Raw genomic sequence first — 15,431 nt, 5'->3', positions numbered from 1 at the left:
CACTCTGCGATTGTGTAATAGTAAGATTTTCCAAACTCTCATGGAGTAGACTCCTTGAAGCAGACTTAGCTCCTGGAAAGGAGAAAAGCTCTGGTTCTCTGACATCCCCAGTCCCTGCAACAGAACTAACAAAATCACAAGCCATAAAGCTTCATTTTCTTCAGATATAGCAATGAGGAACTGGGGTGAGTTTTATGTCTGCATTTGCCAGAAAGAGTTGATTAAGCAAATGAATAGTGTAAACAAGATTGTAAGAGGAATGATTATTTAACCTAGTTAAGAAAGCAAACTGTTTTCAGGCATTCATTCTTAAGCACTTCAGAAGTGTGTCAACTTACAAGTACATTTGTATGCAAATAGTTGTTCCATTTGTAACGCTCCATTCTTACTAAGTAAAACAAATTCGTAAAGAACTTCCATTATGCAACTTTTTAAAGCTTAACTCTAATAAATGTATGTACTTGACAGTAATAAAACTGTATTTCTTTGAAATATTCTGTGACAGAATTTTTAACAGTTCAGGTGGACCTCCTTTATTAGGAAGCATCAATGAAATTGTGCTCCATAGGACGCTTCTACCTGGGCCAATTTTCTATTCAGAAATTGCCTCCCTTGTGCGATCTTGCCCCCAATTCCTCACCCAGCCTAGAACTCTTCCCACTCTCTGTGTCATGACTGCATGTGTATACATGTGGCGGGAAGGAAAGGAAGAACGGAAGGAGGGAGGAGAGAAATGTTGATTGACTTTGATCTTTTCTTTAGGGGACGGAAATGGATGGTGTAATTTATTTTCTTCTAGTATATTTTTCACTCAAAATTAGCAAATTAAGAAGTTTACTGTGTATCTATAATATATAAAGTGAATTATACAAGCACATGAATGTAACTCACTTTACATATTATATATACATGTTCATGGTTTACTTACAATAAACCTTTTATTGTAGGTTTTTAATCTAAAGTGAGACACAATGTGTGATAATTTGACAATGTTCAAAATTCTATTTGGTCAAACTGGCCAGTACTAGAAAGGCTGACTACTGCCCCCTTACTGGCTGGCTAGCTCCTTGTTCAGAGCATTTTTCTACCTTATTTACCTAGAATTACACTAATTATTTCCAGTATCATGTATACTCCTAAATCATTAGGAATTGTTAATTCTCCAGTGACAACAGAGGCATTCTCTAAATTTTTCTCCAATGGCTTGAACCCAGACTACTCATATAATTTGTTCTGAGAACTCAATACATTAATCCAAATACAAGCTTTAATGCACAAAATTAAATCTACAATATCTAGTTATTTTGGATGCTTCAAATGAACTTTATTTTATATCTCATATGTTGAACACTACCTTAGGTTTAGGAGGGGAAGAACTGCTAAACTGGAGAGCTGCTGAATTATATGCTCTCTTGAAACTTAATGACAAGCTTTCATCCCAGAAACATAGGGGGATTCTTGAGGCCTGCAGTTGCATTCCTGCCGCTCAGGGTAATCAATAAAATCTGGGGCGGGCAAGCCAGACAGGATCATAAGGGATTTGTTCCAAATTGTGAATGTTGGACAAACTGGAAGAATGAAGGTCACATCAAAAGTATGAAGATGGAGAGAGTTAGCTGGGTCATAGAAAGATAGCATGTTGTTGTCATAATCCAGGAGGACACCCAGCCGCTTCAACTGTGGAGGCACATCCACCAGCATTTCCTTGTTGTTATGTCTAACCACAAAGTTACTATTGCAGCGAGAGAAGACCCATGAGGAGGCATTCTTGCCAATCCATTCATTCTTTGGAGCAGATTTGTAGGCAATGCCAATTGCATACCTGCCAAAAAAGGAAAGAGAAATAAACATTTAGAAATGATTTGAGTTGTGCTAGACACCATATAGGATTAAACACATATGAGGAAAATAATACATCTTCTTCCTCAAATGTTTACATTTATATGCATAATGCTGGTATCACTAGAGCTTTAGAAAGTTAGCAATTAGGGTCAGGCACAGTAGCTCATGTCCGTAATCCTAGCATTCCAGGAGGCTGAGACGGGTGAATTGTTTGAGCTTAGGAGTTGAAACTACCCTGAGCAAGAGCAAGACCCTGTCTCTAAAAATAGATGGGTGTTGTGGAGGGTGCCTGTAGCCCCAGCTACTTGGGAGGCTGAGGCAATCTTTTGAGCCCAAGTGTTTGAGGTTGCTGTGAGCTGTGACTCCAAAGCACTCTACTGAGGGCAAAAAAATGAGACTGTCTCAAAAAAAAAGGGGGGGGGAAGTTAGCAATTAGAGTGATGTAGTTAATTTCTAATTCCTGGGCCATTATATTTTCAATGATTTTATTAAAAAGCTAAAAAAAAATCTTTCTACGAGTAGTTTTCATCAGATAGCTTTGAACTTTGAGTTACTAGTATGAGGGCTATGCTAAAGAACTGAATGTCCCAGGAACCTGACAACAGGGGAGAAAAGAGTAAAGAAAAATGGGATCCACTCACCATGTTGAGGAACCCATGACCACTTCCCAGTAGTGGCAGCCACTGTCAATGAATATATTTCCGGCTGCCCCATAGCACCCTGTGCCACTGAACCTCTCTGGGGTATGGCTCTTTTTCAGAGAGCTTTCATCCTTCTCCATCTGCAATCCATCATTGGAGATCTTCAACTTCCTGTGAGTCATCTTGGGATCCAATTTAAAGGGCTGGCCTGGAAAAAAGTAGAAAAAAGAAAAAGCATAATGAATTACTTGGAAATTTTACCTTTGTCCTCTAGAACCACCACTACCAGAGGAGCCAGACTGTGAATGTTGGACAAAGGTAGCCGAGATGTAATAATCAGTCTTTGGTCAGCACAAGTCGACTGCTGTTTAGATTAAGGAAGCAGGCCAGAAGCCAGAGTTTTCAAAAAAAATAAAAATAAAGGTCAATCTCCGATAAAACAACCTTTGTGGAGGCATTTACTTTACCACTGTAGGAAAAAAATGGGGATGTTGCCTAAGAGCATGTAGGAGCTAATAAGCTGTCATCATATATTATCAAACTTAAAAGGAGCTTTGCTTTATGTCAGTAGGCAGTTTGGGATTTGTATAGATTTTAAGGGAAGGAGTGTTACAAAGTTTGAGGTGAGAGAGACTGATGACATATTGAAGCTTGATGGCAGAACAAAAAATTAAAAAAAAAAACTAATGAGATCTCAGTAGCAAGACAGTTTTTTACCTTCTTAAAATTGGGACATAAGCAAAATATAAGTGGGCATCTTTGTTAGAGTGACTGTTGTATAATCAGTGATCAGGGAAAACATCTGCTCTATAGGACCCTTCACAGCAGAGAATTCCTTACCACCATTAGGACAAAAGCCTTGTTGCCAGGGGGCCAATTACTGAGTATGGGGGGAGCTTTATAATACAAGATGTTTCTGTGACAGACACTGTTGGCTAAAACAACACTCATTCCCAAAGTTTGCTCTCTTACCTACTTTTCCTATAGAGGCTGGAAAGGTAAAATACTCAATCTTCCAGCCTCCCTTGCTACTAGCAGCAGCTAATAAAATGAGGCTCATGTCAGACAGAGTGGAGGAAACTTCTGCGATAGTTTCTGTTTCTCTGATAAAAGGGATAGCCATCACATGTCCCAACCCCAGCTTCCTATCCTGAAAGGAAAGATGACACCTGAAGGTTGCAGCGACCATTTTGCAACCATGTGGTAATAAACCAATGCACAAAGGGAGGAGCCTGCATCTTTTGTGACATCACAGAGCAGCTGCACCCACCCTGAACTTCCTGCTACCTTCAAACTTCTTGCTGCATATCAGAAGAGGAAAAAATATAATCTGCATCTACTAACACATACTATTTGTTAAGCTAAGTTGGTGCTGTTTGAAGTCAAAAACATTCCTAACAGATATGGCTTCTCTGAAGTAGGATTCTAATATTAAGATTATCAGAATAATACTCTTTTACTCAATTGTGTCCCAAATCTGGGGGGTGGTATGCAGAGAAAAACTCTTCACTAATATCCTCCAAGCTGCCAGTTATTTTATTTATAGCTCTGTGTTTACAAATCTTCCATGGGCACCAACAAACCCCTTGCCAAAGCACAAACTACAGTAGTAAAACTCCGCTACCCAGCACCACTGCTCTCATGCACTGCAGTGGGGGCCTGATCAGGTCAAATGGACTTCATGACATGGACAGGAAAACTGATCTTCCCTTTCAAAATTACCACAACGTACTGTTTGTTTTAAGTCTGGTAGGTTCACTGTTCCGGCTGCCTGCTTGGTTTATGGCTTTAACAATGAAGATGTAGCGCGTCCCGCTCTGGAGTCCGTGCACTGTGTAGTGGTTCTGTTTAATGTTGGGCACAATCATCCAGCTATCCACTGAATTATACAGGCCTGGGAAGTGGGGAAAGGCAAGGACATTAACCAGCAGGTAAAAGAGATAGAGTGAAAAACACACTGAAAATTCATCAGAAGCCCCACCCCACCAAGGGAATTCATTTTGTTTCCTTTTGAATCTGGGAAGACATAATGAGATGAACCAGGACTATGATTCCACTATATGTTTTCTCCCACAGAGCTACATTTATGCCAAGCTCCTTGCTTCTGGCAATTGAGCACAATCACTAGCAGAAGTTAGGTTACTTCAATTTTTTACACATGGCAAAGTATACAAAGTCACAGAATCATCACTCATATGGAGTCTCTGAATCTTTGCCCCAGATGTCCACTTTTCTGAGAGCTGAGTTTGGTGTTATATGGATGGAGGAGTCCTATGCACAGCAGCACAGAACATGGAAACTCAAGAGCTGAAAGAACACCTAGACATCATATGTCCCTCGTTTTACAAATAGGAAACTAAGATTGAGAGGCGAAAAGTGATTGCCCAAGGCCACACATAACTGGTGACAGTGCTAACAGTATAAACCCCAGTGTTTTAAAATCTTAGAGAGTGTTCTCTCCACTATATCACAATTCACGAGGTGAATGACAATGTTCCTTTGTCTCTCTGTAAGGTAGTGAGGCTTTCAGGGCTTATGATTCTACTCTCTCACCTCATCCTCATCCTTCCTTCCCAAAATAGCTGGGCTCCAGGGTCTCATAGGGAAGCCAAGGAGATGACATGATAACCAAAGGAAGATATCTCCTTACTCTGACACTGTACATTTTTACCCCTTCCTGGCTTTAATTCCCATATTTATTTGTGGTTGAATGGTCCAGAAACACCGTTGCCTGGAATCTTCTTCCCTTCTAAGTAGGGGGATCAGAGATTAGGCTTCCGCTTTGCAAAGTCTTTAGACTTTAAACATTAACTTAAACAGGAGAAATGTAGATAATTAAAAACATGTATTTGGCTAGCTTTCTGTAAAAGAGAGACCATCATTCTAGTCTGTGGATTATCTAGACTTCTTTCTTATATTATCTACTTTGTAATCAGTTTACCACATTTAAGCCACAGTTAGAATAGAGGGTTGAGGGGAAAGAGAAATGAGTGGTAAATTTACTCACTTCTATGCAGCTCTAGTAAAGGATTTAGTGAGGCTGAAAATTTAAAACAGTAAGTCAAAGGGTTTTAAAATTAATTTGAGAGAAGACTGAAAAGCCCAAATTAAAACTAGAAAAAGAAATATAATGAAGGACAACTATGCTATAGAAAGAAGAACTAGTAGAGATACCCAGTGATTCTTATGAAAAGACAATAAGCAAAAGGGCCAGAATCAATGTTTCAGGCCTTGCCTATCTATGTTCCAATGAACAGTATAAGTTATAAGCTGCACATGAAATTTTAACACAAACAGGAAACTATATAACCTTCCAGATACACTTCTACCAATATAAAAACGAACTTTACAGCTGGGCTTAGTGGTTCATATGCTCATATCTGTAATCCTAGCACTCTGGGAGGCCGAGGCAGGTGGATTGCCTGAGCTCATAGGTTGGAAACCAGCCTGAGCAATAGCAAGACCCTGTCTTTAAAAACAGCTGGTCATTGTGGCAGGCCCCTGTAGTCCCAGCTACTCGGGAGACTGAGGCAAGAGGATTGCTTGAGCCCCAGAGTTTGAGGTTGCTGTGAGCTATGACACCACAGCACTCTACCAGGGGCAACAAAGCAAGACTCTGTTTCAAAAAAAAAAAAAAAAACAACCTTTACAATGAAGTACTATGCAGCCATAACAGAAGATGAGGAAGATCTCTATCAACTGATATAGAGTGATTTCCAGGAAATCTTTTCAATTGAAAATAGTAGAAGAGCACAGATAGTATGCTACTTGTTTTGAGAGAAAGAAAGGCAAATAGGGCAGGTGTACTGGCTCACGCCTGTAATTCTAGCACTCTGGAACGCTGAGGCAGGTAGATAGCTTGAGCTCAGGAATTCAAGACCAGTCTGAGCAAGAACAAGACCTCATCTCTACTAAACATAGAAAAATTAGCCAGGCATTGTGGTGAGTGCCTATAGTCCCAGCTACTCAGGAGGCTGTAGCAGGAGGATCGCTTGAGCCCAGGAGTTTGAAGGTTGCTGTGAGCTAGGCTGATGCCACAGGACACTAGTGTAGACAACATAGTGAGACTCTAAGGGAAGTGGGAAGTGAAGGGAAGGGAAGAACAGGGGAGGAGAGAGAAGGGAAAGAAGGAGGGGGAAGAAGCGGGAAAGGGAAGGAGAAAGAAAGGAGAGGGAAGGGGGATGGAAAAGGGGAAAAGGAAAGGGAAGAGGAAAGAAATGGAAGGGAAGGGAAAGAGGAAGGGAAAGGGGAAGGAAAAAGGAAGAAAAGGGAAGGAAAAAGAATAGAAAAGGAAATGGGATGGGAAATATATGGAAAGGGGAAAAGAAAAGGAAAAGGAAGGAAAGGGAAGGAAAAAGGAACAAAAAGAAAGGAGAGGCAAATAAAATATACATATATTTATTTGAATTTACAAAGAAACACCAATAGCAATAGGAAAGATAAACCAAAAAATAATGAAGCTGGTTACTGACAAGGCATAGGGGTAGAGGAACAGGGTAAAAAGGATGTGGAGGGAATGACACTTCTCTGATTATACCTTTTTCTGTATAGTTTTCTCTTTGGGAAACATTGTTGTTTTACAAATTCAAAAAAAATTAAATTAAATCCACAAGAATGGGAAAGGTGGGGGACTAAAACCAAAGAGAAATTGAAACAAATGAGCCCCATTGCACTTCACATGAATAACATAACCACACCAAAGCAGCGAGAGTGGAAAAGACATGGAAAGAAAACCTGAAGTATTGTTAGCAAGTTTGTTGTTATAGTGGTGTGGGCAGAGCAATTCTGACACTATTTTAGATATATGACAGGATTGAGCAAATCAATATAAGTATTGAGACTGTTGGGCCCAGGGTTTATACTATGGAAGAAGGAACATACAAATATTGAGAATGAGGGAAGACAAGAAAGAACCTATGGGAATGAATGCATTGAAAGTGGAAGTATTTATATGAATTTCTGCTTCCTTAAGCATGCATATGTTTGTGTACATGCACATATGTAAAGTATATATGCTTATATATTACGTGCGTGCATATGTAGATTTTGTGTGCACATACACTGCCTAAGTCTTTGTCTCTAATATTCTCCTACTAAAAGGAACAAGGGCTCCTTGAAAAAAGATGGTTGATTTCAAGGCTGGGACAAGATAAAATAAAAATGAGCCTAGAACATTCTGTTATGCCAGAAAGTAAGGAGTACTTTAAAAAATGATGGGAGAATATCACAAGGTCCCTGGGGTGACCTTGAAAGGCTCACATAAGCTAAAGTGAAACAATTTGGGCACCAAAACAAGTAAGAGTGATAATAAAATTTAAAGAGTATGCTTCAGTCCATACTGATAAATAAATAAGCAAATTGGGGAAACAGGGAATGGAGTACTTTTTTTTTTCTTTTTGAGATGGAGTTTCTGTTACCCAGGCTAGAGTGCCCTGGTGTCAGTCTAGCTCACAGCAACCTCAAATTCCTGGGTTCAAGTGATCCTCCTGCCTCAGCCTCCAGGGACCTGTCACAACACTTGGCTAATTTTTCTATGTTTAGTAGAGACAGGGTCTCAGTCTTGCTCAGGCTGGTCTTGAACTCCTAAGCTCAAGCAGTCCTCCTGCCTTGGCCTTACAGAGTACTAGGATTATAGGTGTGAGCCACTGTGCCCAGACAGGGCTCTTGCTTATAATTGAATGCCGAGTGCTAACTTGTAAATGTGGGAGGGAGTACTCAGCTGGAAAATCACCATTTTGTAATCATCACAGTAAATACTGAATCAGACAAGAATCATTAACTGATGCTAAAAGAGGGATGAGGGGAGAGGTGAGATGGGTTTGGTAAGGAAGCAGTATCTTCATGGTCTTCAAGTATCACAGGTGGCTAATTAGTGGTGAAAGTAAAAGAAATAACTACACAGTGAAGAAATCTGACAACCTAACTTGGTGATCAAAATTGTAATACTATCAATCACCAGTGAAGAGCAAGTGGACATCATGTGCCTCCAGATACAATACCCTAAGAAAGGACTGTACTGAATATAATCATGAGGAAAGATCAGACAAACACAAAATAAGGAACAGTATAATAAAATATAATATAAAGGGTACTTTTAAAGATGTCAATGTCCTTATAGACAAAGAAGGGCTGAGGCTGTGCTCCAGATTAAAGGAACCTGAAGAGCTATGATAATTAAATGTAAGACCAGATCCTACCTAGTCCATAGAGGACAACATTGGGTTCTTCATATGCTACAAAGAATGCTATTGGGTCAATCGTCAAAAGTTAGAATGTGAATGGTGATTTATATTTTATTTTCGTTTTTTTGAGACAGAATGTCACTTTGTCACACTGGGTAGAGTGCTATGGCCTCATAGCTCACAGCAACCTCAAACTCCTGGGCTCAAGCGATCCTTTTGCTTCAGCCTCCCAAGTGGCTGGAACTACAGGAATGCACCAGATGGGGGTCTCACTCTTCCTCAGGCTGGTTTCGAACTCCTGAGCTCAAGCAATCCACCCACATCAGCCTCCCAAAGTGCTAGGATTACAGGGATGAGCCACTGCACCAGGCTTGTAATTCACTTTTTTGACAAAACATTCTGACAAACAGGAGTATACCCATACAAAGGATGTCAAGATGGATCTGAAAACCATGTCACACGAGAAGCATCTTAAGAACTGAAGATGTAGGATGGAGGAAGGGTAATTGGTGGGACCACACCTATGGTGCATTTTACAAGGGTACATGTTAAATTTACTAAGTGTAAAATATAAATGTCTGAACACAATAACTAAGAAAATGCCATGAAGGCTATGTTAACCAGTTTGATGAAAATATTTCAGATCGTATATTAGGCCAGCACTTTGCACCCCATGATTGCATTAGTGTACACAACTGTGATTTAATTAAAAAACTGAAGATGTAAAATAATAATAAAGAACCAAAGATGTCTAGCCTAGAAAAGAGAAACTTTAGAAGGGTCATAGGAGCTACTTAAAATTATCTGAAGAACTATCATGTGAAAGATGGATTAGGTTTGTAAGTGAGACACAACACAAATTGCCAGAACTAATATTAACTGAGGGGTGTGGTTTTATTTTTATTTTTTATTTTCTTTTAGAGACAGAGTCTCACTTTGTCGTCCTCAGTAGAGGTGTTACAGCTACTGCAACCTCCAGCTCTTGGGCCTAGGTGATTCTCTTGCCTCAGCCTCCCGAGTAGCTGGGACTACAGGTGCCCACCACAATGCCTGGCTATTTTTTCTTGCAGTTTGGCCGGAGCCAGGTTCAAACCCGCAACCCTCGGTATATGGGGCTGGCACCCTACTCAGTGAGCCACAGGTACCGCCCAATGGGTGTAGTTTTATTCAAGAAATATTAAGTTTGAAGTCTGGCAAGCATGGGTAGCATCTTGATTCCATCATTTTGTATCTCTGTGACCTTGGGCAATTCACTTAACTTGAGCCTCTGTTTCTTCACCTATAAATCAAAGTTAGTATCATCTATTTCATAAGGCTAACTGAGAACTCATGGGAACTAGATGAAATAATTTATGTGGAAGTATTTGTAAGTAACAAAGCATGCTACACATGTAAATTATTAATGTATTGTTTACTAAGATAAAGAGTTATGCCTCTTATAAAAAAAAACTTGGCAATTATTTATAGCTGCACGACAACTGAATGGGCTGTTTTTGTTAGAAGTGAGCTCCCTCCTTATCACTGGAAATGTTCAAGTTCAGACAGGCCCAGATCATCTACTGGGCATCTGGCAGAAGAGAAGAAGAGTAGACTAGATAACTTCTAAGGTGCATTCCAACTCTAAGGTGCTACTATCCTATCACTATTATGCTGGAGGTGGCAGGTTCAAACCCAGCCCTGGCCAAAAACTACAAAAAAAAAAAAAAAAGAATTATCCTCTAAGCATTTCTTTACAAGGGACTATATAGCCTTGGAAACAAAGGTGACAACCTTTTGATCTGTGTCACTTCTCAGGCCTATTCTCAACTCCTGGGAGAGGGCTGCTATCCCCTTAACAGGAAGGAGAAGCACAGTAGTTGGCTCTAAGACTTCCCAGAGTAGGAGTAACAGGTATGTTGGTGAAGCCTTAGAGTTTGTGATGTCACAACCTGTAGAAACACCCAGGAACATAGCTACATGGGTCGAGTGGCTTAGGTTGGAGCTGCACGAGGCAAGTGTTTTCTTTAGAGTTTGACCTCCAAATGTCCTTTCATTCTCCCCACCCCACCATTTTCACAAGCAGAAGTCTGCCCCAGAATTGTCACAAAACAGGAAAAGGAAGCCTATCAAGAGGGCCTAGTTGGAAAATCTCCTCTCGTGCCAATCTGTGAAGTCAGACACAAAGCACAACACAAAGGTAAAAGAAAATTATCATTTGTAGCCATGTACATGCGATCTTACGGTGGCAATTGCTTCCCGTATTGAATCTACCTTTAATTCTTCTTTTGTTACCATCTCCCCCAATACATCGAAGGGAACTTTCAGCTCAACTCCACTTGACTGGCAATCAATGAGTGAAATTCAATGCCTACCCTGCTTTGTCTTGCTCCAATTCACCAGAAGATTAAACCATAACATGTGAGCTAAACAAATGCTTTGTTAATGACTTTCCTTTTGGGGCCAACTGACATGTTTTTATATTTAGTGTTATTCTTGATGGAAAGGGAGAAGGAGTAAAAGGAATATTGACAGAGGCAAGAGGGTTGTCACCACATTCACTGACACAAATAGGTGTGGGAAAGGAAGTCTCTGAACATGATCTATTTTACCATGTTAATGAAGTAGAAGCAGAGTCAAGGAGAGAGGCAGATGTTCACACACACAGAACTAGCAATGAACAAATACTGAGAGACATGGACTAATTGGGGAAAGGATAAGGATTATTACAGAAATAAACAGGAGTGGCCCCAGTGACTGCCCAGAAAGGAAATACACAACTAGGTTGTCACCCATCAGCAAGGTCTTTGTAATGCTCTGGGGAGCTTACGCTGTCTATGAAACACTATACTGAACAACCTAACATGTCTTACAAACACTTGCCTCGTGGCGCCCCGGCCAATCTTGAGCAGCTTACTGCTTCCTTACATTTCCTTATCTCTGGCCACAGGCCCCAACTACACCATGACTTACTGATGAAGTTAGCCTGGCCAGTGAATATGGTGTACTGAAGCTCATAGGAGCTGATGCTGAACTCATCATCAGAGATCCAGTGGACTGTAATGGTGTCATGGGAGGCAGTACAGAGTTCCTCTCGGATCGATGGTGGGTTTGGGGCTGTAAGGAAAGGTAGAAAATGTAAGGAAAGCAAAATTTCTCTTATGGAATTTTACAATCACTACTCTTCCTGCCTAACCCAACATGCCTTAGAGAGGAGGTTTTCTTAACAGAGAATCATTAGGTTGCATGAACCATACAACCTGAAGCAAAATGCTGGGACCTCCAGCTCCCCCAAACCACTTTTGCTATGATAATAAAGATGTTTCTGGCAAAGATATAAACCAAATTATTGTGATGGTTGCCTCAATTGTCTAGTCTGCCTATACATGGTATAAGCACTTATATAAATAACAGAGCAAAGTGGTCACACAGTTTTTCTTAATATATGGCCCTCAACTTATTGCTTTTTATTTCAAAATAAGTTTTATTATATTTTTTGGCAGTATAGTCAAGGGCCAGTTAATATGAGTTCCTTCATCTGTGAAAATGGATGATTTACCGTAAGAATTAATAATACAAAATTAATACACAATGTTTGGCATTAAGTAGATATTCAGTAAATGACATCTATGGTAATATAGTAACAAAATAGCTGCAAATATAAAATTCACAGCCATTATTCTAATTTAGAAAGACATAAAAGTTAGTTTGTGTATATTTTTCACATGAAATGATCATTCAATAATCCTGAAGGTAGCCAACACTTAACAGGCTGGTCGCATCTCTCATTTTCCAAAATAGTCTGCAAGCCATGTATTTCTCACACTTTTCTTTCTGATCTAGTAATTCCTAATTTCTCTTAAAACCATTTGGATAGTACCTGTATCCATGTGGGACATTCTGTAACATTCTTAACAAGCAACGATGTATTACAATTGACTCAGAAGGACTAAGCCATTAGCAATTTCTTGTGTCTTACCCTTAAGTATGGATTGTATACTCATTCTTATCCCATAAAGATTTTAAAATCATCTCTATTTTCTGTTATACAAACTAAAATCTACTCTTTCTAAAAAGATACATGCATCACTTTAACGATTATAAAACATTTTCACTGTAAATATCCTCTTCAGATTATTTTTAAGTAAATTTAACAAATTTTAATTTATATTAATATTTTAATTTTATATTAAAATTTGTAATATAAGTTTAAGTAAAATCACACCAAGAGGAAAAAATTAAAATGGGAAGGAAAACACAGTATTTTCACACCTGTTAAATAATCTAGCCCCTCCAGCAGTTTCTTTTCTCTGGAAAAATCTAAAGCAAAGTTTTCAAAGGCATCATTAAAATTGATGTCTGGAATCAGAACTTGAGAAGATGCAGTTGCCATAGCGACCCTGAAAGAGAGAAAAGTACGTCAATATACATCAAAATAGGTTTGAAACCTTCATCCAGTGTTTGATTTCTGGTTTAACAAGGTGAAAATAAATGACTTCTAAGGCTTGGTTCATTAAGTGAAAATATTGTATCTGTGCTTTCCCAATGGAAACCATTTAAATTTTAATCATCAGGAACCAATTAAGAGTTATACCATATTTATTCACATATGTTCACTCCTCAAACGCACTCCTCCATCCTGTCTTAATTTTGAGAAGTAAATACAGGATTTTTTCCCCTCTGCATCATTTTCCATCTGGCAGGCAGCATCAAAACTAAACCTCTGAAGGCTTCGTCAGAGCAGTTTGAAAGATTTTTTTCTCCCTCTCTATTTTATGCTAATCAACAAGCCAACATGCTAGGTAAACATGTTCCCTTACATACATCTTTTATTTGGTCTTTTATAATAGTTACATTTCATTTTATTATCCTTTAACTGTATAATGCTATGATAATTTTGTCTCCCCTACTAATTCTAAGAGACTCAAGAGCAGGGTTCATATTTTGTAATCTTATGTATTCCATGGTCCCTAACACAGTGTTGAATACGTAATGAAAAACTAATTATTGAATGAATAACTAAATGATTACACAACTTCTAACATTTATTGAGTGTTTAGTATATATATATATATATATGGCACCGTGCATGTTTTTTACGTATATTATCTAATTTACTCCCTACCATCCACTTGTGAAGTGGATGTTACTTCTACAAATGAAAACGATGTTTTATAACATAAACAACTTCTAACATTTATTGTTTAGTATATATATATGGCACTGTGCATGTTTTTTACATACATTATCTAATTTACTCCCTACCATCCACCTGTGAAGTGGATGTTACTTCTATTCTACAAATGAAAACGATGACACATTGAAAAAATAAGTAACTTGACCAAGATCACACAACCAATAAACGTCAGAAATATAACCTATGTCCATCTGATTCCAAACTCTATACCATTAACCATTTAGATTGCTCTTTTTTTAAGAGGTATGTTTTACACTCTTCAGCAATTCTTAACCAAGATTATATTATCAGAATTATTCGAGGAAAACTATACGTGTTTAGGTCCTGGGCCAGATGTTCTGAATCAGACCCAGTGAAGATCCTTAAGTATGCAAATGACAGGGTGGAAATAAACATATACATGGCAACAATAGGTCAGAGTGGAGAGAAAAGGCATTGAATACAGAAGACCAGAAAGGAAACTTTTATGGTAAACTAGTTGTAGAGGATGAAGAGTTAAACAATACACGCATGTATACCCTGTCATGTATCTACCAACAGTACCTCTTGGCTGTTTCTGAAAATAGAAATATTTCAGGAATAAACTTCAGGCCAAATGAAAGTCTTTTCTCAGCACCATCTTTAAAGTCTCACACTAAATAGCCAGCTTCCAGGAATTGGTGAGTAAGGGGACACCAACCTTGTTAGGGTAAACTTAACCCAGAATATTAGCTCATGAAATTTCTTCCTGACTTCCTCCGTCTTCTTTCTCTTCTTCCATCCCTCTGTCTAATACTTATTAAGCACAACGGATGCATTAGGCACTGTGCTGAGCACTGAAGATACATAGAAGAGAATAAGTTTATTGTGCTCCTTGCCCTCAAGAGCTCACACATTGTGAAGGAGAAAGACATTAAATAGTCAACAGAAGTACTGCTACAAGAGGCATGTTCAGGGACGTGGGACTGGGAATATATCCCTGTAGGAAATTACTTGTAAGCAATTACCTGGACAAGGAGGAGTTAGCTAAACCATGACTACGTGGACGTGTGAGGAGAATGAGGCAAAGTCATGCAGGACTCCACAGGCCATGGTACAAACTTTGAATTGTATCTTAAGTACAGATATAATGGGAGTCACTAAACATTTTAGCAGAGGAGTGATATGTTTAAATTCATATTTCAAAAACAAAAACAAACAAACAAACAAACAAATCCATGTTTCAAGAAGAGTACTGTGGTTTCTGGTGGATGGCCTGGAAAGGACCAAAATTAGAGGCAGGCAGACCAGATTCTAAGATGTCAGGAAGGAGCAGCAAGTAAAGTGATGACAGGAAGATAGACAAATAAAAGGGAAAGAGTTAATTCACAAAGCAATAAAAATGGCTATTAAAATGTCCAGCTATGTTCTGAAAGATGGCATCCCAGAAAAAAACATCAAGTTAAAATTTAAAAAAATAAATGAAATTAAAAACCTAAAAGCCGGCTCAGCGCCTATAGCTCAACAGGCTAAGGCACCAGCCAAGTACACCTAAGGTGGCGGGTTCGAATCCCCAGCCCGGACCCGCCAAACAACAATGACGGCTGCAACCAAAAAATAGCCGGGCGTTGTGGC

The 15,431-nt window shown here is 39.0% G+C and overlaps 1 protein-coding gene across 1 annotated transcript in view; it reads right to left on the bottom strand.

Annotated features, from left to right (window-relative positions):
* Positions 1-1,249: 1,249 nt before the first annotated feature.
* MID2 (midline 2) overlaps positions 1,250-15,431 on the bottom strand; it is a 112,226-nt gene continuing 98,044 nt past the window's right edge. The window contains exons 6-10 of the mRNA XM_003799727.3: positions 12,914-13,041; positions 11,615-11,758; positions 4,216-4,377; positions 2,484-2,691; positions 1,250-1,822 (exon numbers count right to left, since the gene is read on the bottom strand). Coding sequence (XP_003799775.1) covers positions 1,420-1,822; positions 2,484-2,691; positions 4,216-4,377; positions 11,615-11,758; positions 12,914-13,041 — 1,045 coding nt within the window. The 3' untranslated portion in view covers positions 1,250-1,419. The remainder of the gene's footprint in view (positions 1,823-2,483; positions 2,692-4,215; positions 4,378-11,614; positions 11,759-12,913; positions 13,042-15,431) is intronic.

Source organism: Otolemur garnettii, unplaced genomic scaffold (assembly GCF_000181295.1).
Source record: "Otolemur garnettii isolate 467f Iridium unplaced genomic scaffold, OtoGar3 scaffold00155, whole genome shotgun sequence".
Taxonomy (NCBI): domain Eukaryota; kingdom Metazoa; phylum Chordata; class Mammalia; order Primates; family Galagidae; genus Otolemur; species Otolemur garnettii.
The sequence above is the reverse complement of the archived record's forward strand: the minus strand, read 5'-3'. Positions and strand labels throughout refer to the sequence as shown.